Source organism: Pan troglodytes, chromosome 6 (assembly GCF_028858775.2).
Source record: "Pan troglodytes isolate AG18354 chromosome 6, NHGRI_mPanTro3-v2.0_pri, whole genome shotgun sequence".
NCBI classification, from domain to species: Eukaryota; Metazoa; Chordata; class Mammalia; order Primates; family Hominidae; genus Pan; species Pan troglodytes.
The window spans coordinates 106508855-106534753 of record NC_072404.2 but is presented as its reverse complement, the minus strand read 5'-3'; the positions used below and the strand labels follow the sequence as shown (position 1 = coordinate 106534753).

Genomic DNA, 25899 nt, shown 5'->3' with positions numbered 1-25899 from the left:
CGGGTGCCTGTAATCCCAGCTACTTGGGAGGCTGAGGCAGGAGAATCACTTGAAACCGGAAGGCTGAGGTTGCAGTGAGCCGAGATTTCACTGCACTAAAAATTAAAAAAAAAAAAAAAAAAAAAAGGACTTTAAACCAACAAAGGTCAAAAGAGACAAAGAAGGGCATTACATAATGGTAAAGGGATCAATGCAGCAAGAAGAGCTATCTTAAATATATATGCACTCAAATTCATAAAGCAAGTTCTCAAGAGACCTACAAAGAGACTTAGACTCCCACACAATAATAGTGGGAGACTTTAACACCCCACTCTCAATACTGGACAGATAAATGAAACAGAAAATAAACAAGGATATTCAGGAGTTGAACTCAGCTCTGCACCAAGAGGATCTAATAAATATCTACAGAACTCTCCACCCCAAATCAACAGAATATACATTCTTCACAGCACCTCATCGCAATTATTCTAAAATTGACCACATAATTGGAAGCAAAACACTCCTCAGTAAATGCAAAAGAATGGAAATCATAACAAACAGTCTCTCAGACCACAGTGCAATCAAATTAGAACTGAGGATTAAGAAACTCACTCAAAATCGCACAACTACATGGAAACTGAACAACTTGCTCCTGAATGACTACTGGGTAAATAACAAAATGAAGCCAGAAATAAATATGTTCTTCGAAACCAATGAGAACAAAGACACAATGTACCAGAATCTCTGGGACACATTTAAAGCAGTGTGTAGAGGGAAATTTATGGCACTAAATGCCCACAAGAGAAAGCAGGAAAGATCTAAAATTGACACCCTATTATCAAAATTAAAAGAATTAGAAAACTAGAGAAGCAAGAGCAAACAAATTCAAAAGCTAGCAGAAGATAAGAAATAACTAAGATCAGAGCAGAACTGAAGGAGATAGAGACACAAAAACACTTCAAAAAAAAATCAATGAAGCCAGGAGCTGGCTAATATCCAGAATCTACAAAGAACTTAAACAAATTTATAAGAAAAAAACAACCCCATCAAAAAAATGGGCAAAGGATATGAACACACACTTCTCAAAAGATGACATTTATGCGGCCAACATATGAAAAAAAGCTCATCATCACTGGTCATTAGGGAAATGCAAATCAAAACCACAATGAGATACCATCTCACTCCAGTTAGAATGGCGATGATTAAAAAGTCAGGAAACAACAGATGCTGAAGAGGATGTGGAGAAATAGGAACACTTTTACACTGTTGGTGAGAGTGTAAATTAGTTCAACCATTGTGGAAGACAGTGTGGCAATTCCTCAAGGATCTAGAACTAGAAATACCATTTGACTCACCAATCCCATTACTGGATATACACCCAAAGGATTATAAATCATTCTACTATAAAGACACATGCACATGTATGTTTACTGCATCACTATTCACAATAGCAAGACTTGGAACCAACCCAAATGTCCATTGATGATACACTGGATAAAGAAAATGTGGCACATACCACCATGGAATACTATGCATCCATAAAAAAGGATGAGTTTATGTCCTTCGCAGGGGCATGGATGAAGCTGGAAACCATCATTCTCAGCAAACTATCACAAGAACAGAAAACCAAACACCACATGTTCTCACTCATAAGTGGGAGTTGAACAAGGAGAATATATGTACACAGGGAGGGGAACAGCACACACCAGGGCCTGTCAGAGGGTGAGGGGGGCTAGGGGAGGGATAGCATTAGGAGAAATATCTAATGTAGGTGACGGGTTGATGGGTGCAGCAAACCACCATGGCACGTGTATACCTATGTAACAAAACTGCACATTCTGCACGTGTACCCCAGAACTTAAAGTATAATAAAATGAATAAGTAAATAAGAAACCAGGAGAGAAACTTACTGTTGTAATCATTCTTTGTGTAATCCCAACCAAACAGCAGCTAATTGTGAAGTCGAGTCCCATAGACTATATAGATGCTTGCTGACTTATGATGGGGTAGTGTCCTGACAAACCCACTGTAAGGTAAAAATACTAATAGAGGAAAATAATTTAACACACTTAACCTACCCAAGATCATAGCTTAGCCTATCCTACCTTAAACATGCACAGAACACTCACATTAGCCTACAGACAGGCAAAATAAACACTGGCAACACAGTATACTGTAGAGTACTGTGACTGAGTGGCTGATTGGGACCCAGCCACTGCCCAGCATCACAAAAGGCTATTGCACTGTATGTCGCTGGCCTAGGAAAAGATCACAATGCAAAGCACAGTTTCTACTAAATGTGTTTCACTTTTGCATCCCTGTAAAAGTAAAAATATTTTAAGTCCAACCATCGTTAAGTGGGGGACCATCTGTACTTTTTTTTTTAAGAGATGACAAAGAAACTGAAACAAGTAGAAATTAATGTTTGTTTATATTAAATTCCAAAAAATAATTTTCCTACTTAAAAAAGAAAAAGAAAAGTCTTATTGCGCCTACACTGACTGTTCTCCAAAGCTCAGGCTTCAGCAGCCATTTGTCATTCCTTCCACCAATACACCTCTATGTTCCAGAGCTTCAGCATTGCCAAATTCAAAACCTAATCTCAAGTCTGACCACCTCTGCCTTTCACCACAGTCACATATTTACAACCGCCTACAGCGCATCTCCATTTGGACACTTTTCCATTGGCCTATTCTTTTTTTTCTTTTGGTGGGGGGTAAGGTTGTAGATTAACAGCATCCCAAGGCAGAAGAATTTTTCTTAGTACAGAACAAAATGGAGTCTCCTATGTCTACTTCTTTCTACACAGACACAGTAACAATCTGATCTCTCTTTCTTTTCCCCACATTTCCCCCTTTTCTTTTCAACAAAACTGCCATCGTCATCATGGCCCGTTCTCGATGGTTGCTGTCTCTTCAGAGCTATTGGGTACACCTCCCAGATGGGGCGGCCGGGCAGAGGCGCTCCTCACTTCCCAGATGGGGCAGCTGGGCAGAGGCGCTCCTCACTTCCCAGACGAGGTGGCCGGGCAGAGGCGCTCCTCACTTCCCAGACGGGGCGGCCGGGCAGGGGCGCTCCTCACTTCCCAGACGATGGGCGGCCGGGCAGGGGCGCTCCTCACCTCCCAGACGGGGCGGCTGGGCAGAGACGCTCCTCACCTCCCAGATGGGATGGCTGGGCAGAGGCGCTCCTCACTTCCCAGATAGGGCAGCCGGGCAGAGGCGCTCCTCACCTCCCAGACGAAGGGTGGCCATTGGCCTATTGTTAACAAATCCTTGTCATTATCTTTCCTTTCCTAATGTCATCAGGATAGCACCCATCCTCAGACAAAAATCATAGAATCAGATGGCAGCAAATATGGCAGAGTAGAGAACACCAATGGTCTAACCCTCCAAAAAGCAACAAATAAACTGGCAAATACTGTCAGAACCAACCTTCTCGAAACTCCCGAAACTAATGGAAAGCTTACAGCAACCAGGTAAATGTTTAGTCAAGAAAAAAAGAACTAAATCTCAGTAGGACAGTTTCGTGGCTTTTTAACTCACTCTTATCTACTTCCATGTTCCCCAGATGACCAGTGGCCTTGAAGACATCAGCCCACACTCCTGGTAGACATACTCAGTACCAGAGGGAACTGAATAGGCCTTATTCTTTAATAAAAAGAAAAAAAAAATTGGGGTTGTTTGTTATGACTTATTTGGTGATTTCCTGGAGGACGAGCTCAAAGGGACTGCCTTTCTCTTGCTTGACTTAGAACTCTCCCTGTGCTGAGGGGGCTATTTGGGAAACTTCAACAAAAATATGTAAAGCAAATGTTAGTCAGTGCTGCCTGGGGCAAGGGATATTGGGGGAAAACAACAGACTAACCAAAAAACTTGGGAGGAAAGTCTGGTGAATGTGATGCTCTGGTGAATAAAGCTTTGAAAAGCACCCACATATTTCTGGAAATCTAAAAGGTCATACACATGGCTACAAGTCTAAAATGTTAAGGAAGTTTAGATTCTAGCATCACTGCTTAGAGGAGATTACCCCCAGGAGAGCTGCCTCAACAGGAACATCTACAAACTACGTTTTAAGAACAAGACACACATTTTTATCATATTAAGCCACTAAGACTTTGGAATTATTTGTTATAGAGGCTGGCACTAATTACGTGAATAATACAGACTTGAAGGAATCTAAAAGACGTGTATGCCATTTTGCTGGAAAATAATAGAGAACTTATTTAAATAAAAATGTGTAACTTTATACTATGTTCTGTTCAATTAGAATCTCAGCAAGTATACTTTCCTTATATCATTGAATTGCTAACAGTAAACAGAAAAAAGAAAAAAACAGGTTGTTTACACGTGTATACATTTTTCAATAATTTACATTAAGCCTTACACTGTAACAATTTTAAAGCTTCATGAATCAAATTTTTATAAGTTGAAGTATTTTAAATTAACTATAGAATGAAAGTTTATTCCTAAAATGTTAGCTAAAGTTAAAAATATCCTGTTAGTCCTATTTTATCACAGTTTAAGGTCATAGTCCATACACTGGGTTTCTTATAGTGATCCTGGTCTATATTATTTTTTAATTATTTTTTCCAGTGACACTGATCATGCATCTTTCCATTTCAAAGAATTACTCATAAACATGGGGAAACTCGCTGGGTGCAGTGGCTCACATCTGTAATCCCAGCACTTTGAGAGGCTGAGGCGGGTAGATCACCTGAGGTGAGTTTGAGACCAGCCTGGCCAACATGGTGAAACCCCGTCTCTATTAAAAATACAAAAATTAGCCAGCGTGGTGGCAGGCACCTGTAATCCTAGCTACTCAGGAGGCTGGGGCATGAGAATCGCTTGAACCCGGGAGACAGAGGTTGCAATGAGCCGAGATTGTGCCACTGCACTCCAGCCTGGGCAACAGAGTGAGACTTTGTCTCAAACAAACAAACAAAAACACGGGGAAACTAAGATGTTTATAGGATCAGAAGAAATGGAAACATTAAACAACAAAAAAAGGTTCATGGGTAAAAACTTTCATATTCTATATTCGTGGAAATGTAACTGTTAGCCTGCTAAAAGTGTTCTCTCAATTAACCTAGCCCCCAAAAGGAAATTTTAAGACAAGTAACCTAGCAATGATTGTATTTTTTTTTTTATACTTTAAGTTAACCTGTGCACAACGTGCAGTTTAGTTACATATGTATACATGTGCCATGTTGGTGTGCTCATGGCACACCATGATTAACTCATCATGATTAACTCATCATTTAACATTAGGTATATCTCCTAATCCTATCCCTTCCCCCACCCCCCACCCCACAACAAGCCCCAGTGTGTGATATTCCCCTTCCTGTGTCCATGTGTTCTCATTGTTCAATTCCCACCTATGAGTGAGAACATGCAGTGTTTGGTTTTTTGTCCTTGGGACAGTTTGCTGAGAATGATGGTTTCCAGCTTCAGCCATGTCCCTACAAAGGACATGAAATCATTTTTTATGGCTGCATAGCATTTCATGGTATGCATGTGCCACATTTTCTTAATCCAGTCTATCATTGTTGGACATTTGGGTTGGTTCCAAGTCTTTGCTATTGTGAATAGTGCCACAATAAACATACGTATGCATGTGTCTTTATAGCAGCATGATTTATAATCCTTTGGGTATATACCCAGTAATGGGACTGCTGGGTCAAATGGTATTTCTAGTTCTAGATCCTTGAGGAATCACCACACTGACTTCCACAATGGTTGAACTAGTTTACAGTCCCACCAACAGTGTAAAAGTGTTCCTATTTCTCCACATCCTCTCCAGCACCTGTTGTTTCCTAACTTTTTAATGATCGCCATTCTAACTGGTGTGAGACAGTATCTCACTGTGGTTTTGATTTGCATTTCTATAAGGATTCCCAGGGTTCTAACTAACTACAAGGTTGGAATTCCAATATACAACCCACCTTGTTTGTCAGGAAATAGAAGGGAACTGTCACAGCAAGGATACCAGGTACAGAAGTCTAACTTGAAAAAGTCTAGAGAATGTAAAAAAGAATCAACTCAGGAAGCCAGTAAAATGACGACTTTTGAAGTTCTTTTAGTACTCTACTAGACAATTAGTATCCAGATTCAAATGTCAGTACCCCAGGGATACAGAGATTATACACAGCAAGGCAATCCACTAGGGTAAGGGGAAAAATAACAGAATTCGTATTTAAAATTTCTGGTTAGAAAACCAAACACCACATGTTCTCACTTAAAAGTGGGAGGTGAACAATGAGAATACATGGACACAGGGAGGGGCCTGTCAGGGGCTGGGGGACTGGGGGAGGGATAGCATTAAGAGAAATACCTAATGTAAATGACGAGTTGATGGGTGCAGCGGACCAACATGGCACATGTATACCTGTGTAACAAACCTGCACGTTGTGCGCATGTACCCCAGAACTTAAAAGTATAATTAAAAACATAATTCACTCTAAAAAAATATATATGTAAAACATTAAAAAAGAAATTTTTAAATTAATATTTATAGATTATCCTTAGCATCCTCATGACTGTGTAACATACAGTCTAGGTCATGTAGAATACAGGCAATAAATAATATGAGGGAAGAACAGAAGTTCTCCTGTTCCCCTGCACTGAAGAAACCTCCACCTATACCCCTGTATTTACTTTTGATGTATGCTATTTATATGTGCTACAGTTTGATATGTCAGTTAAATGGATTTAAATTTATATTATCTAGTTTAATTAAACTAACCCCTAAAATGGACAGATAACTTCAAAAGATGCCCATAAAGAATATTCTGAAGACAACATTAATAATGCAAGCACAAGCAAAAGATAACAGTGGAGAATACTTTTCCAACTATTAGTGCAAGCTCATCAGCCACATTAATGAGGTAAAAACAATGGCAATAATGTACACCTGATATGGTGGGAATGGCACTTTACCTCTATGGTTTTCATCCCAACAACTCAAAACCCCAGTTTTTTCACGAGAAAGACATTAGACAAATCCAAGCTGGGGGACATTCTACAAAAGACTATGTGTACCTTCAAAACTGTCAAGGTCATCAAAAACAGGGAAAGGCTGAGAAACTCTCACAGCCTAGAGGGCTAAGGTGACATGACAACTAAATATAATGTGATCTCCTGGGTGGAATCCTGGAACAGAAAAAGGTCATTAGGCTAATGACCTAAGTTAATGTGAATAAAGACTAGGCTAAATGTGAATAAGAATGGACTTTAGTTAGCAATACTGTGTCAATATTAGTTCATTAGTTATGACACACGTACCATACTTTTTAAAAAAATGGCAATATAATTAAGTCTAAAAACAACCTAAAACTTTCAAAAATATCAAGAAGACTACTTGGAATGCAAATTGATATCTACTGTTATTAATGAACACTCCCCACTAGGTAATGTATCATGCTTTGGATATTAGCTAATTGTAAGACAGTTCAGAATTTATAATATATATAAATATATATGCTCCAAAAGTTTAGAGACTACAATTCTAGAAAATAAGTAGTCACCATGTAAATAACTAGATGTGATACTACTGTCCATATATCCCCAGTTACTTATTGTATATATACCAAATATCAAATGCTAAGGATATAAAGATGATCTCACAATTTCTGATTTAAAGCAGCTTATAATTTAGTGGGAAAGCACACAAGTAATAAGGTAGTTAATCACCACACAATATAATGAAGAGCAGCAAGTGCATAATAATTGCCATAAATAGAAGTGAACAAAGTTCAGTGGGAGCACTTGGGCTGAGAAATGAGGCATGGGGCAGAAAAGGTTTCCAGGAAAATGTGCCATCTAAGCTAAGTCTAAAAGGATAAGAAGTTGGCCAAACTAAATCAAAGGAAGGTGTTCAAGAAACAAGGACCAGTATGCACAGGAGTCCAGAGCTACACTGTCCAATAGAGAAGCCACAAACCAAGATGACTACTGAGCACTTGAAACATTATTACTGAGACTGAATGAGGAACTCAATTCTTGATTTGATTTCATTTTAATTTAAATTTAAGTTTTAAAATTGAAGCAATGCAGCACAGAAAAGATATTAATGCTCCCCAAATTGACCTCGTTTAATGCAATTCCAATCAAAATCCCAGATATGTTTTTTGTACATAAAGACAAGCTTATTATAAAATGTACAGTGGAAAATAAGGTTCTATTATAGCCAAAGCAATTTTGAAATAGATGAATTAAGTGAAAGGAGTAACTCTTTCTGATGTTAAGGATTAATGTATTGCCACAGGTAACAAGGCAGTGTGACAGCTAACAGACATGGAATAGAAAGAAAACACTAGACTGACAAATATGCCTAATTGATTTTTTACTAAGGTACCCGAGTAATTAAATGCAGGAGAAATAGTCTTTTAACAAATTACGCTGAAGCAACTGGATATCCCTAAGCAAAAAATAAATAAACCTTGACCTAAAACTTCAAATCATATGGAAAAGTTAATTCAAAATAGATCATGGGCTTAAATGTAAAACATAAAGTTATCAAAAATAAAAATAAAAACAAAAAACAAAACAGGAGCAAATCTTCAGGACCTAGAAGTAGGTAAAGAGTTCTTATACTTGACACCAAAAGAATAACCCCAAAAAGGAAAAAATGATAAACTGCGTTTCATCAAAATTTAAAACTTCTGCTCTGAAAAAGACTGTGTTAAAAGGATAAAAAAACAAACTACAGCCTAGGAGAAAATATTTGCAAACCACATAACTGACAAAGGACTAGCATTTAGAATGTATCAAAAACTCTCAAAATTGGAAAAAAAAAATCCAATTGGAAAATGGGCAAAATAAATGAGCAACATTTCACCAAAGACAATATAAAGGTGAAAAATAAGCACAAGATGTTCATCATCACTAGTCATTAGTGTCAGGCCTCTTAACCCAAGCTAAGCCATCATATCCCTTGTGACCTGCACATATACATCCAGATGGCCTGAAGCAAATGAAGATCCACAAAAGAAGTGAAAATAGCCTTAACTGATGACATTTCACCATTGTAATTTGTTTCTGCCCCACTCTAACTCATCAATGTACTTTGTAATCTCCCCCACCCTTAAGAAGGTTCTTTGTAATCTCCCCCACCCTTAAGAAGGTTCTTTGTAATTCTCCCCACCCTTGAGAATGTACTTTATGAGATCCACCCCCTGCCTGCAAAACATTGCTCCTAACTCCACCGCCTATCCCAAAACCTATAAGAACTAATGATAATCCCACCACCCTTTGCTGACTCTCTTTTCGGACTCAGCCTGCCTGCACCCAGGTGAAATAAACAGCCTTGTTGCTCACACAAAGCCTGTTTGGTGGTCTCTTCACACGGATGCATGTGACAATTAGGAAAACATGAATTAAAACACGAGATATCACTATACACCTTAATTAAAACAGCCAACATCCAAAACACTGAGACCACCAAAATGTTGGCAAGGATACACTACAGAAACTCTCATTCACTGCTGGTGGAAATGTAAAACGGTCACTAAAATGCTGGCAAGGATATGCTACAGAAACTCTCATTCACTGCTGGTGGAAATATAAAATGGTCACCAAAACGCTGGCAAGGATATGCTACAGAAACTCTCATTCACCGCTGGTGGAAATGTAAAATGGTACAGCCACTTTGGAAGACACTTTACAATTTCTAACAAAACTAAACATACTCTTACCATATGATCCAGCAATTGCATTCCTTGGTATTTATCCAAAGAAGTTGAAAAATTATGTACACTCAAAAACCTGCAAACGGATGTTTACTGCATCTTCATTCATAATTGACAAAACTTGGAAGCAACCAGGATATCCTTCAGTAGGTAAATGAACAAACTGTAGTACATCCAGACAATGAAATATTAATCAGAGCTAAAAAGAAATGATCAAGCCATGAAAAGACACATAGGAAACTTAAACGCATATTACCAAATAAAAGCAGCCAAGAAGCCAATTTGAAAAGGCTACATTCTGTATGATTCCAACATGTAACACGCCAGAAAAGGCAAAACGAGGGTGAGAGTACACAGATCAGTGGAGAAACCACCTTTGCAAAAATTACAAGTGAGAAAATTATGACAGCAAAAGAGATATGACCTAATCAACTGCATCGTGACTTTAACCTCCCAACTGCCCTTGTTCATTCCTAGGTGTAGGTCTAGCTAACTTTGTGAGGAATTTACACTTTAATTTTGAAACAAAGACAGTGACAGGCCCTCCCCAAAACAAACATCCTCCTTGCTTGGAGACTAGATCACCTTTGTAAAACTAACAAATTTGCCACAAAATAAGAAATAATGGCTCAGGGCCAGATGCAGTGGTTCATGCCTGTAATCCCAGCACTTTGGGAGGCCATGGCGGGCATGGCGGGATACCATTGCTTGAGGTCAGGAGTTCAAGACTGGCCAAGATGGCAAAACCCTGTCTCTACTAAACCACCACGCCTACAAAAATTTGCTGGGCATGGTGGCACGCATCTGTAGTCCCAGCTACTCAGGAGGCTGAAGCACGAGGATCACTTGAACCTGGGAGGCAGGGGTTGCAGTGACCTGAGATTGCGCCATTGCAATCCAGCCTGGGCGAAAGAGCGAGACTCCATCTCAAAATAAATAAATAAATAAACAAAATAATGGCTCAGAAGTCACGCAGTCAGAGGCCATAAACTTCCTAACCTCCTCAATTGCTCCTATGGATAACATTACTACTGTAAAACCTAAGACTGATGTTTGACATATTTTTCAGACCCTGCATTCTAATGGATCCACTGGTGTTACCCAGACCCATAAACTGGGATATCTGGTCTTGTGACCTCCCACCCAGGAACTGACTCCATGCAAGAGGACAGATTCAACTCCCTATTATTTCATCCCTAACTTAACCAATCAGCATTTCCCATTCCCTAGTCCATGCCTGCCAAACTATCTTTCAAAAACCCTAGCTTCCAAATTTTCAGGGAGGCTGATATGAGTAATACCAAAACTCCAGTCTCCAATTTAGTTGGCTCTATGTGTATGAAACAGTTTCTCTATTGCAATTCCCATCTTGATAAATTGGCTTCATCTGGCAGAAGGCAAGTAGAACCCATTGGGGGTTACAGTTGTGGGTTATCAGAGGTTCGTGAGGGGGATGAACCGGCAGGGCAGAGAGAATTTTTAGGGCAGTGAAAATATACTATATACTACTATAAAGATGGATACATGTCGTTATACATTTGTCTAAACTCACAGAAAGTAAGAAAACAAGAGTAAACCCTACATGTAAATGATGAACTCTGGGTGATCTTAATGTGTCAATGTAGTATTGGGGCTCAGAAAATGATACCCCAAAGTAAGGCTCTTTGGTATCATGACTGGGGAACAGCAGGGAACCAGTGGATGCAAGCTGAAGTTTTCTCTGATCTGCCTAAAGTTTCCCTAATCTGCCTAAAGATGGATCTGGAAAGACCGTACCACAGGAAAAAGAGACTAAAGGTTGGCCGAGCGTGGTGGCTCATGCCTATAATCCCAGCACTTTGGGAGGCCGAGGCGGGCAGATCACGAGGTCAGGAGATGCGGACCATCCTGGCGAACACTGTGAAACCCTGTCTCTACTAAAAATACAAAAAAATTAGCCAGGCATGGTGGCAGGCGCCTGTAGTCCCAGCTACTCGGGAGGCTGAGGCAGGAGAATGGCATGAACCCGGGGGGCAGAGCTTGCAGTGAGCGGAGATTGTGCCACTGCACTCCAGCCTGGGCAACAGAGGGAGACTCCAACTCAAAACAAAAAAAAGGACTAAAGGTTAGCAACCTCACCCAGAGCAGCTTTACCATTCTTTGGAGGGCTGCTCCCTGAGATATTTTAATCTATGTAACAAGACAACCTTTGTTCACTAGATTTCTTCCCCTCATCCTCCCAAAGCCTGTCTGTCCTCACCTCCACTCCCTAGAAGCCCCAAGCCCCTATTTCTTTCTGCAGCTACAGATATTATAAAAATTCCAATCATCTGGCCTTTCTGAGTCTTTTATTTTGTGAGACTCTTGTGTATATGCACATAATAAATCCGTATGCCTTTCTCCTATTAATCTGTCTGCTTTCAGTTTATCACAGATTCAACTACAGAAACTTCGGAGTGTGCAGTAAAAGTTCCCGTCACCCCTACAGTTTGTTCATCTATTGTAACAAATGTACTACTCCAGTGGGGGATGCTGATAATGGGAGAGGCTATGCATATGTTGGGGCAGAAGGTATATGGAAAATCTCTGTGCTTTCCTCTTAATTTTGCCATGAACCTAAAACTAATCTTAATATATTAAGTCTTAAAACACACTAACAAACAACTGACAGCCAGGCGCAGTGGTGCAGGCCTGTAGTCCCAGCTACTGAGTATTTTAACCCCACTATTTAGACTACTGATCAGAAAAAGATTCCTAGGCCGGGTGCGGTGGCTCACACCTGTAATCCCAGCACTTTGGGATGCCACAGTGGGAGGATCACAAGGTCAGGAGATCGAGACCATCCTGGCTAACACAGTGAAATCCCATCTCTACTAAAAATACAAAAAATTAGCCGGGTGTGGTGGTGGGCGCCTGTAGTCCCAGCTACTCGGGAGGCTGAGGCAGGAGAATGGCGTGAACCCGGGTGGCAGAGCTTACAGTGAGCTGAGATGAGGCCACTGCACTCCAGCCTGGGGGACAGAGCGAGACTCCATCTCAAAAAAAAAAAAAAAAAAAAAGGAAAAAAAGATTCCTTTCAAAATATTACTGCTCACTGACAATGCACCTGGTCACCCAAAAGCTCTGATGGAGCTATACAAGGAGATTAATAATGTTTTCATGCCTACTAATACAACAACCATTATGTAGCCCCACGGATCAAGTAATTTTGACTTTCAAGTCTTATTTTAAAAATACATTTTGAAAGACTATAGCTGACATAGATAGTGATTCCTCTGATGGATCTGGACAAAGTAAATTGAAAAACTCCTGGAAAGGATTCACCATTCTAGATGCGATTAACAGCATTTGTGATTCATGGGAGCAGGTCAAAATATCAACAGTAACAGGAGTTTGGAAGAAGTTGATTCCAACCCTCATGGATGACTTTGAAAAGTTTGAGAATTCAGTGGAGTAAGTAACTGCAGATGTGGTGGAAACAATAAGAGAACTCTACTTCAGAAGTGGAGCCTGAAGATGTAACTGACTTGCTGTAATCTGATTATAAAAGTTGAATGGCTGAGTTCTCTCTTACGGATGAGCAAAGAAAGTGATTTCTTCAAATGGAATCTACTCCTGGCAAGGATGCGTGAACAGTGTTGAAATGACAACAAAGGATTTAGAATATTACATAAACTTAATTGATAAAGCAGCAAGAGGACTTTGAGGGGATAGACTTCAACTTTGAAAAAAATGACTACTGTGCATAAAATGCCATCAAACAGCATTGCATGCTACAGATCAATCTTTCCTGAAAGTGTCAATTAATGCAGCACACTTTATTGTGGTCTTATTTTAAGAAATTGCCACAGCTACCCTAAACTTCAGCAACTACCCCCCTCATCATTCAGCAGCCATCAACATTGAGGCAAGATTCTTGATCAGTAAAAATATTATGACTTGCTGACAGACAATCATTAGCATTTTCAGCAATATTTTTAAATTAAGGCATGTATATTCTATTTTAAGACAATGCTATGACACACTTAGTAGATAATAGTGTAAACATAACTTTTATATGCATTGGGAAACCAAAAAACCCACATGGCTCATTTTATTGCAATATTTGCTTTTTATCACAATATCTCCAAGGTATACATGTGCAGTTTGCTCCTACTACAGTGGTTTTGCCATTTAGTATATAGTACAAATCTGCAACTATGTATTGTTTGGCAATGCTTTTTATTTTGCAACTAACCCTTCTGGCACCAGTAAGCTTTAAAAAAAAAAGTGTATCTTGAGTGAAAAACTGAAATTTTTATTTCTAAAAACCAGTTGATAATAAACATGCAACATGGAGACTACTCCAATCTCACAGACTAAATGTATATCAAAAGACACAAATCAGCCAGGCACGGTGGCTCACACCTGTAATCCCAGCACTTTGGGAAGACAAAGCGGAAGAATCGCTTTGAGCCCAGGAGTTCAAGACCAAAACCTGGGTAACATAGTGAGACCCATGTCTCTACAAAAAAAATAGAAAAAAAAAAGCCAGGTGTGATGGCGCAAGCCTGTAGTCCCAGCTACTCAGGAGGCGCAGGTGGGAGGATCACTTTGGCCTGGGAAGTTGAGGCTGCAGTGAGCCAAAATCATGCCACTGCACTCCAGCCTGTGAGACAGAGTGAGATCCTGTTTCAGAAAAAAAAAAAAAAAAAAGACACAAATCTACTGATTGTGCATCAGAATCTACTTTTAAAATTACTGTACATGGAGACAATAGGTATAGCTACAGATAACATATATTTACATATTACACTGAGAAGCACAATTTTTTCATTTAGATCAAATCACTAATCATCTAAGTTAATTTCACTCATTTTTATTCTAGGTTATCTTACGCACGTATAAAAAGTAAAGCAATAGTTGTTAGACTGTTAACAAAAGAACTACTTTGAAAAAAGTTGAATGCTGTTAGCTTTATATCAGTGATAGTAGATGCTTCAAATGGAAAAACCAGTTAAATTAAATCTAGGAACAGGGTGAATTGTTTATCAAATTCATGGAGTCAAAGTAAAACTATTGGTGACTATTTGTTTATTTTTATTTTTAAGAGACAGGGTCTTGCTTTTTCGCCCAGGCTGGAGTACAGTAGGGCAATCATAGCTGGCTTCAGCCTCAAACTTCTGGGCTCAAGCAATCCTCCAGCCTCGGCATCCTGGGCAGCTGGGCCTACAGGCATGAGCTGTCATGCCTGGCTAATTTTTAAAACATTGTTGTAGAGACAAGGTCTCACTTTGTTGCCCAGACTGGTCTCCATCTCCTGGCTTCAAGTGGCCCTCCCGCTTCAGCCTCCCAAAGTGCTAGGATTATAGTTGCAAGCCACTGTGCCCGGCTGGAAATTCATTCTTAAAGGTTAAACATCTGATGTTATCGTGTTATTGTAAATTCAGTTTTTAAAAAGTTCAGCAGTGGCTCACATCTGTAATCCTAGCACTTTGGGAGGCTGAGGTGGATCACTTGGGGTCCGGAGTTCGGGACTAGCTTGACAACATGGTGAAACCCCGTCTCTACAAAAATTATCTGAGCATGGTAGCATGTGCCTGTAATCCCAGCTACTTGGGAGGCTGAGGTATGAGAATTGCTTGAACCTGGGAGTAAGAGAGGTTGCCGTGAGCCTGCACTGCAGCTTGGGAGACACGGCAAGACTCTGTCTCAAAAAACATAAAAATAAAAATAAATAAATAAATAAAAAGTTCACCACTGAAGATAAAATTATTTTTTACAGTGATAACACATTTTGGTGGAGCAGAGTACCAAAGTAAGAAACAATGTTCTTATTAGAGTCTTTGAGAGGAATGTACATGCAATTGGTGGTGCGTACACAATTTATAACCATGCCCAAACTGTGACATTCTAATAATCAAAACAGAATCTGCTGTCAAATTGACACTTGGCTAAAAATCTGTATTTATACAGTAATATATAAAATTTTTGTAACAAGACTGCTATTGAGCACAAGCACTTCCCCATGGCAGCATGAGCTTTCCTTTTGGGCTGCCTATCATATAGATTTTAGAAACCCTGGAGCCTTTTCAGAACTAATTTGCAAATCAACCTAAGTACCCTACAATGATGCTGAAATTTCTTATAAACTAGTTCCCTAGATTTTGGTTGCATTTTGTTCAAATCAGTAGGAATTATTTAATCAAAGTACTGGACAAATAAACAAAAAGCTTAAGCTTTTAATGAAGTGTTTTTGAAAACAAAGCTTATAACTAGAAGACAAATTTACTAAAAGAAGAAACAATGAATTATGAGAGCACAAATAATGCACAAGATCTAATTTTGAAATTCTATAATTGTGTATCTATCTCAACTTCTGAAAACAATCTTTTGAAGGAACTCCTAGTTATAACTGCGTATACTTATATTCATACCCAAATAGAAGAAAATTGAAAAGGCCTATGATTTTGAAGCATGTGAATTTGGCAAAACGTTTAAAATAATCCTAAATACAGATAATTTATCTGACAAGTTTTATCCTACAGAAATATCTGTCAGAGAAAACTAATCTAAATGGAGACAATAACAGTACTTATTGGCCGGGCGCAGTGGCTCACGCCTGTAATCCCAGCACTTTGGAAGGCCGAGGTGGGTGGATCACGAGGTCAGGAGATCAAGACCATCCTGGCTAACACGGTGAAACCCCGTCTCTACTAAAAATACAAAAAATTAGCCAGGCGTGAGAATGGCATCAACCCGGGAGGTGGAGTTTGCAGTGAGCCCAGATTGCGCCACTGCACTCTGGCCTGGGCGAGAGTGAGACTCCGTCTCAAAAAAAAAAAAAAGGTACCTATTAAAATCTTTGGGCTTAACTATTTATAATTTAAATGCAAAAAAATATTGATTTGAGAATCTCCTCCATTGGGCAAAATTTGCTGAGTTTCTTTGGTATCCCAATATCTATAGCAGAATAGTTTTCTCTATTAATCATAAAATGTAACTTCAAAAAAGATATCAGGCAATTAAAAAAATTAAAACCAAATTGCAAAATCTGTATTCTTCAGAGAAAAAAAGTGACACTGTATTACAGACAGGAACAGATAGAAAGTACATAAATATGTCTCAAGAACAATTATTTTATGTTCTTTTTGTAACATTTATACAATCACAATAAAAAGTGTTTTGCCTTCAAATATACAAATGTTTTATATTTTGGAAAATTTTTGAGAAGTTATAAAGAACTGTTTCATAGTTCTAACAACATAATAAACACAATTTATATGTCAATAAATACACATTTCAAAAATGTGTGTATGATGTGATTTTAGTGCTTCTTTTACTCCCACAAGTGTCCCAGTTTTGACAACAAATTATACAACCAAACTAATAATAGACAGGACAAAAAATCAGCACATTTAAAAAGGCCAGAATATTACTGGCCAAAAATAAAAAATGTCATGTTATCTCTTTGCTTTTTAAACTAAATTATCTGTCATCTAGCGTTCAAAAGTGGGGGGGAAAAAGCCTATTTAAGTTTTCACAAAATTTCCAAATCTCTATTTTTATCTTTTCCAGGTCATCAATGATATAACTCATAATTTCACAATTAATCTGCTAACTATAAAGCTGCATCTTCCTTAAAATTTTTATTATAAATATATTTTATTGTAGTAAGAACTACAAAAATTTACTCAAAAACAATCATGTGTTTGATGGCTATCTGCCTTCCAAGACTGGGAAATCTCGAAAACGAAGATTCTCTCTCTGTTGGGGTTTTGAATTACTATGAATCATCAGGCTATAGAGCAGGATCTGAAACATGGAAGGCATTTAATAAATGTTTATTGAATGAAATAATTTCTTCAATTAAGACAAAGAAAATTTAAGAGAACACTTGACAGCGACAGGGAAAGGAAGCAAGATTCAAAATGGTAATGAGACCATGAAGTGGTCATTCAAAATTCTAGGTAACACAAAAGAATGTATGTTGAACCAATTCCTTAATTTCTAAAATAAAGTCAAATAAAATTTCACATATTGGGTTTCATATATTCATCTAGAACTGGTAAATAAATGCCTTCAGTATCCCTTAAACTTACTAAGAAAAATGACTTTTACCAAACCAATTATTTAAACACTATTCAGTGATTACCCATGAAGCCTTCAAAAATGGATTAACATTGTATATAGTAGAAAAAATATTTACTCCCTTTTAAAATTAGTTAAAACATATATATAAAATAGTTAAAGTGGCAACAAATCTGTAACAGACAATTCAAATATGAAATGTACTAGTCAGAATGTAAAAAGACAAATACTACTTCAGATAAAATTTAAAGTTTTCATTTAGTTACATCTTCCCAGACATAAGTATCTTCTGCCATCATGTGGAAATTTCTGAAATTACATGTACACACAAAATTAATGTTATCAAGCTCCTAGAACTGATAAAGGAATTCAGCAAAGTTTCCAGATACTAGATTAATGTACACAAATCAGTAGCTCTTCAATACACCAATAGCGACCAAGTGGAGAATCAAATCAAGAACTCAACTCCTTTTACAATAGCTGCAAAAAAAAAAAACAAAAAATACTTAGGAATATACCTAACCAAGGAGTTGAAAGACCTCTACAAAGAAAACTACAAAACACTGCTGAGAGAAATCACAGATCACACAAAGGGAAACACACCCCATGCACATGGATGGGTAACATCAATATTGTGAAAATGACCATACTGCCAAAAGCAATCTACAAATTCCGTGCAATCCCCATCAAAATATCACCATCATTCTTCACAGAATTACAAAAAACAATTCTAAAATCCATATGAAACCAAAGAAGAGCCCACATAGCCAAAGTAAACTAAGCAAAAAGAACAAATCTGCAGGCATCACACTATCTGATTTCAAACTGTAAGACCACAGTCACCAAAACAGCATGATACTGGTATAAAAACAGGCACATAGACCAATGGGACAGAATAGGGAACCCAGAAATAAACCCAAATATTACAGCCAACTGATCTTCGACAAAGCAAACAAAAAAGTAAAGTAGGGAAAGGACAACTTTTTCAACAAATGGTGCTAGAATAATTGGCTAGCCACATGTAAGAGAATGAAACTGGATCCTCATCTCTTGCCTAATACAAAAATCAACTCAAGATGGATCAAGGACTTAAACCTAAGACCTGAAACTATAAAAATCCTAGAAGATAACACTGGAAAAACCTTTCTAGACATTGGCTTAGGATTTCATGACCAAGAACCCAAAAGCAAATGCAATAAAAACAAAGATAAATAGCTGGGACCTAATTAAACTAAAGAGAAAAGGACAGTCAGCAAACAGACAACACACAAGAGTGGGAGAAAATCTTCACAATCTATACATCTGACAAAGGTCTAATAACCAGAATCAACAATGAACTCAAACAAATCAGTAAGAAAAAAACAAACGATCCCATCAAAAAGAGTAAAGAATGTAAGTAGACAATTCTCAAAAGAAGATATACAAAAGGCCAATGACCATATGAAAAAACGCTCAGCATCACTAATGATCAGGGAAATGCAAATCAAAACCACAATGTGATACCATCTTGCTCCTGCAGGAATGGCCATAATAAAAAAAATAAAAAAATAATAGATGTTGGCATGGATGCGGTGATCAGCGGACACTTCTACACTGCTGGTGGGAATGTAAACCAGTACAGCCACTATGGAAAACACTGTGGAGATTCCTTAAAGAATTAAAAGTAGAACTACCATTTCATCCAGCAATCCCACTACTGGGTATCTACCCAGAGGAAAAGATAATCTTTTTCATTATTTGAAAAAGATACTTGCACATGCATGTTTATAGCAGCACAATTCACAATTGCAAAATAGTGGAACCAACCCAAATGCCCATCAATCAATGAGTGGATAAAGAAACTGGTATATACACACAAACACACAGTGGAACACTACTCAGCCCTAAAAAGGAATGAATTAACAACATTTGCAGTGACCTGGGTGAGACTGGAGACTATCATTCCAAGTGACGTAACTCACGAATGGAAAAACAAACATTGTATGTTCTCACTGATATGTGGGAGCTAAGCTGTGAGGATGCAAAGGCTGTAAGAATGATACAATGGACTTTGGGGACTTGGGGGAAAGAGTGGGAGGGGTGTGAGGGATAAAAGACTACAAATATGGTGCAGTGTATACTGCTCGGGTGATGGGTGGACCAAAATCTGACAAATCACCGCTAAAGAACTTACGCATGTAACCAAATACCACCAGTACATCAATAACTTATGGAAAAAGAAAAAAAAAATTAATGTATCAGTCTAGGGTATTAGCTTACCCTAGCAGTTTCTAATATTTGAAAAGATTAATCCAGTTTTTAAACAAAGTAAATATTCTTAGAAGAATTTAAGAAGGGGCTGGGAGTGGTGGCTGACTCCTGTAATCCCAGCACTTTGGGAGGTGGAGGTGGGTGGATCACTTGAGGCCAGGAGTTCGAGACCAGCCTGGCCAACATGGTGAAATCCCCTAATAAAAATACAAAAATTCGCCAGATGTGGTGGCATCTGCCTGTAATCCCAGCTACTCGGGAGGTTGAGGCGGGAGAATCACTTGAACCCAGGAGACAGAGGTTGCAGCAGTGAGCCAAGATCGCACCACTGCACTCCAGCCTGGGCAACAGAGTGAGACTCTGTCTAAAAAAAAAAAAAAAGAATTTAAGAAGAAAATAATCCTGTAAAGTTGCTCCTTCTTCCTGAGAGAAGATAGTGGTGTTCATTTGTACCTTAAGGAAACTGCATGCAGACACTCTGTTTCATTTTCTTTCCAAGACTCAGCAGTTATGGCTCTTCTAGGCCTTTTCCACTTCAAGATCTTAAATTCCTTAAATACTGTCTCCTTTTCTCTCCCCGACTTTAGGCACTTAAAACCCTATAATAAATTGGAAAAGAAACAGGAGTATTAAGCTACTTTAACTTGTTCTGAATAATTAGAAACTAGAGATGCTTGATACTAGTTCTATAAAGACAAAAGCTTATTAATAGCCAAATAGCAAAAAAACAAAATTAAAAACTGAACCAGCTATGCATACAATCATATGCCTAATGGGTTGACAGTATTATCTACATAAAGACATGAATTAAAGTGCTTGGAATAAGCCTAATGCCCTAAATTCTCATATATTTATAAAATACAATTTCAGAATTTAAGACTTTGTTTACATTATTAATCTTTATAAACACTACAATTCAGGCCAGGCGCGGTGGCTCACGCCTGTAATCCTAGCACTTTGGGAGGCCGAGGTGGGCAGATCACGAGGTCAGGAGTTTGAGACCAGCCTGGCCAATATAGTGAAATGCCGTCTCTACTAAAAATACAAAAAATTAGCTAGGCGTGGTGGTATGCGCCTGCAATCCCGGCTACTCGGGAGGCTGAGGCAGGAGAATTGCTTGAACTCGGGAGGCAGAGGTTGGAGTGAGCCAAGATCACACCACTGCACTCCAGCCCAGGCAACAGGGCGAGACTCTGTCTCAAAAAAAAAAAAAAAAAAAAAAAGACAACAATTCACACATTTCATTGCTCAACTTTTTATCCAGCTGTGGTAATTAGCATATTTGGTCTTTGTCAAAAAATAATCACTCATTTTTCTTTTGGGGGGGAAAAAGACTTACTGAACATCTATTAAAACATACTACTGTCCCATTAATTTTACAAAGATAAGTAGAACATTGTTTTTGTTCTCAATGAACTTACCATCAACTAGTGGCAAAAAGGTGTACATAAGTAACTATAATACAATGTAGATAACATTAAGTACCAAAAGAGACTGTAATCCCAGCACTTTGGGAGGCCAAGGCAGGGGGATCACGAGGTCAGGAGATAGAGACCATCCTGGCTAACACAGTGAAACCCCGTCTCTACTTAAAAATACAAAAAAATTGCCAGGTGTGGTGGCAGGCGCTAGTCGGTAGAGCACAAGACTCTTAATCTCAGGGTCGTGGGTTCGAGCCCCACATCGGGCGCCAGATATCGGGGGAAATTCACCCCCGATATTTCACGTAGGTTCTTTTCTATTTTCCCTAAGTGTCGGCCAGTCTGAGAAATAAAGGGAAAGAGTACAAAAGAGAGAAATTTTAAAGCTGGGTGTCCGGGGAAGACATCACATGTTGGCAGGTTCCGTGATGCCCCCTGAGCCGTAAAACCAGCAAGTTTTTATTAGTGATTTTCAAAAGAGGAGGGAGTGTACGAATAGGGTGTGGGTCACAGAGATCACAGGCTTCACAAGGTAATAAGATATCACAAGATAAATGGAGGCAGGGTGAGATCACAGGACCACAGGACCGGGGCGAAATTAAAATTGCTAATGAAGTTTCAGGCACGCATTGTCATTGATAACATCTTATCAGGAGACAGTGTTTGAGAGCAGACAACCGGTCTGACCAAAATTTATTAGGTGGGTATTTCCTCGTCCTAATAAGCCTGGGAGTGCTATGGGAGACCGGGGCTTATTTCATCCCTCAGCTACGACCATAAAAGACAGCCATCCCCAAAGCAGCCATTTCAGAGGCCTCCCCTCAGGGATGCATTCTCTTTCTCAGGGATGTTCCTTGCTGAGAAAAAGAATTCAGCGGTATTTCTCCCATTTGCTTTTGAAAGAAGAGAAATATGGCTCTGTTCCGCCCGGCTCACCGGCAGTCAGAGTTTAAGGTTATCTCCCTTGTTCCCTGAACATTGCTGTTATCCTATTCGTTTTTCAAGGTGCCCAGATTTCATATTGTTCAAACACACATGCTCTACAAACAATTTGTGCAGTTAACGCAATCATCACAGGGTCCTGAGGCGACATACATCCTCCTCAGCTTGCGAAGATGACGGGATTAAGAAATTAAAGACAGGCATTGGAAATCACAGGGTATCGATTGGGGAAGTGATAAGTGTCCATGAAATCTTCACAATTTATGTTCAGAGATTGCAGTAAAGACAGGCGTAAGAAATTATAAAAGTATTAATTTGGGGAACTAATAAGTGTCCATGAAATCTTCACGATTTATGTTCTTCTGATATGGCTTCAGCTGGTCCCTCTGTTCGGGGTCCCTGACTTCCTGCAACATGTAGTCCCAGCTACTCAGAAGGCTGAGGCAGGAGAATGGTGTGAACCCGGGAGGCGGAGCTTGCAGTGAGCCAAGATCACGCCACTGCCCTCTAGCCTGGGTGACAGAGCGAGACTCCATCTCAAAAAAAAAAAAAAAAAAAAAAAAAAAAAAATACTACCAAAAGAGAAAAATACAACTTGAGGGAAATTTAAGACATAGAGATTTCTTTCCATTTGAAGAATTAATCAATTAAGAATTGACAGCACCATATGAAGGTTGTTTTGAAAGACACTTTAGGGTTTGGCCATGCAGACAAAGACAGTAAAACATTAAGCCAAATGAACAGTCAGAGTCAAAACAACTTGAGGCCACTTTCAGAGAGCAATGCTCAGTTAAGTGACTAGAACATAGAATTCATGACAAAGAACATTGAGATAAAGGTAGGAAAAATATATTCGGGCCAGATTTTGCACAGTTTTGAATGTCACGTTAAAGAGAGGTCAATGGGAAAACACTGATGGGTTTTGACAAGGGTAATAAAATGATCAAAGTTGTATTTTATAAGGTGACAGTTAAAAGAGACTAAAGGCAAGATTATTCATGAAATAACTACAAACATCCAGAGGTACTGACAATTGGAATGGAGAGAATAGGTCAGAGTTCTGATACCGTAAAAGAAAACAGTCAACAGGATTTGGCAACTAACAGCATACAGAGGATAAGAAAGAAGAAAGACTTAATTAAGAATAACAAAATTACAAAATTTGTTTTCAGAGCACTCTTACCTGGAATTCTTGTCTCCTTCCTGTCAACCTACTTCCTACCCTACACTGATAGCAGCAGGAGGCAGACAAATGCCTAGGCAGATAGGGGCAGGTCCACAGTGAAACCTCAATTTCAAACCAAAGGCAGTTTAAAGCCTAAAAGTCAAGCTATGAGTCTCAGATACATCTACAGGCCAGACTAAGAACCTCTCTTCCTGTCTGGTGCTCTTTCCTCTGATTGATCCTCACCCTTCACCTATTTTACATATACACACCCTTCCCTAATTGGCTTTTTTACACTGTCATGCCTACTTTTGAGTGGTGCCTTTGTTTTAGCCTTTTTTGCATACTCACAAACCAATCGGCATATACTCCCCCATTCTGAGCCCATAAAAGCCCCAGACTCAGCCATATTTTGGAACTGCCCATCTCCAGGTGTGGGGGACTACCCACCTTCAGGTGGGGGACCACTCACTTTGAGTCCCCTCTCCACTGAGAACTGTTCTGTTGTTCAATAAAACTCTTCTCTGCCCTTCTCACCCTTCGGTTGTCAGTGTAACCTCATTCTTCTTGACACAGGACAAGAACTCAGGAACCACCGAACACAGGTAGGAAAAAGGCTGTAACACTGTGGCCTTCTGCCGGCACCGGGCAGCGCCCCCATGCAGTGAGAAGCAGCGGCAGGGCCAGGCCAGCCCCCGAGGCACTGCTGGGAGCAGGGCAGTGGGACTGAATGAGCTGTAGCACAGGCAGGCTGGGGAACACCTGGCCCAGACACAGGCTGAGTGTGGATCCTGTGACAAGCACAGGATCTGGGCCAGACTGCAAGCCAGGCGTGGTCCAATGGACCTAGTGGGTAGGCGCCTCCTGCAGTGAGCCTGGGCACAAGCAGGGACCAGATGGGGGTGTCACTGGCCACAGAGGTCTCCAGCTGGCAAAGCAGCACCAAAAAAATACTGTGTCAACATTAAAGCTAAAATATCTAACATTTGTGGAACACTTACTACGTGTAAGGCACTGGACAACTATTATGCATATACTATCTTATTTAATCCTTAACCTTAGAGGTAAGTACTGTTGCTATGCCCATTTTACTGATGAGGAAACCAAGGCTTAGAATGGTTAATCAAATTACCCAAGGTCACAGAGTAAGTGGCTAGATGTTAATCAACGTCAGATAATCATTAAAAGTGTTAGTCATATTAAATTTAATATGTAATCTCTCATATGGGTATACATATTTTTAAAATAAATTCAAAGATAAAATGATCTTCAAAAGCCAATGAGGGCTGGGCAGTGGTGGCTCATGCCTGTAATCCTAGAACTTTGGGAGGCCAAGGCAGGTGGATCATCTGAGGTGAGGAGTTCGAAACCAGCCTGGCCAACGTGGTGAAACCGTCTCTACTAAAAACGCACAAAAAATTAGCCAGGTGTGGTGGCAGGCACCTGTAATCCCAGCTACTCAGGAGGCTGAGGCAAGAGAATTGCTTATACGTGGGAGGTGGACGTTGCAGTGAGCTGAGATTGTGCCACTGCACTCCAGCCTGGGAAACAAAGACTCTGTCAAGAAAAAAAAAAAAATGCCAGTGGGGCTTGGCACACTGGCTCACCCCTGTGATCCAGCACATTGGGAGGCCAAGGCGGGTGGATCACTTGAGGTCAGGAGTTCGAGACTAGCCAACACGGTGAAACCTACTAAAAATACAAAATTAGCTGGGTGTGGTGCCACGTGCCTGTAATCCCAGCTACTCAAGAGGCTGAGGCAGGAGAATTGCTCAGACCGAGGAGATGGAGGTTGTGGTGAGCCAAGATGGTGCCACTGCACTCCAGCCTGGGCGACAAAACAAAACTCCATCTAAAAAAAAAGCGAATGGAATGAGGGCATATGAAGGATTGGCAAGTGACATGGTAGATATATTGGTAGATAATCAGAAATTCAACAGCTAAGAAAGAGAGATGCTTTCCCTCTTGTACTCACACTACTCATACTCCAAATCACTGTCACGCTGCCAAAAGACCAGCATTCACAACTATTATTCTTTAAGACACAATGGGTCTCACCCTATCACATACTGATTTGTGGCAGGCTCATAAAGTCCTTAAAGATCCTGACTATGTACTAATATCCATAACCCCTAAAAAATAGTAGACATTGAATAACTGAGTAAACAACTGAACTCAGTTGGGCTGCTTCTGTCTAGTTCTCTCCAACATAGTGTGAACACCCTCACATAGTTCAAGGCCTACATTTTGAACAATTTCTCCATATCCTTGACTTGAACTTGATCTTGAAACCTCCGCTCCTGATCTCTTGTCTCCTTTCTAGTTTTGAACTTAATAATGTCCTGTGCATTATCCTTGACTCTCAACTTGTTAAGGTCATGGACAAATATAGCTGGCCTGATTTA

At 39.5% G+C, this 25899-nt stretch overlaps 1 protein-coding gene across 2 annotated transcripts in view; it reads right to left on the bottom strand.

The window, feature by feature from the left end:
* Positions 1-25899, bottom strand: part of SDHAF3 (succinate dehydrogenase complex assembly factor 3) — a 66413-nt gene that overhangs the window by 18537 nt on the left and 21977 nt on the right. The window contains exon 2 of one of the 2 annotated variants that reach the window (XM_009453657.4): positions 20420-20565. The exons of the other annotated variant lie outside the window; for it this stretch is intronic. Coding sequence (XP_009451932.1) covers positions 20420-20565 — 146 coding nt within the window. The remainder of the gene's footprint in view (positions 1-20419; positions 20566-25899) is intronic. 2 annotated transcript variants of the gene reach the window in all.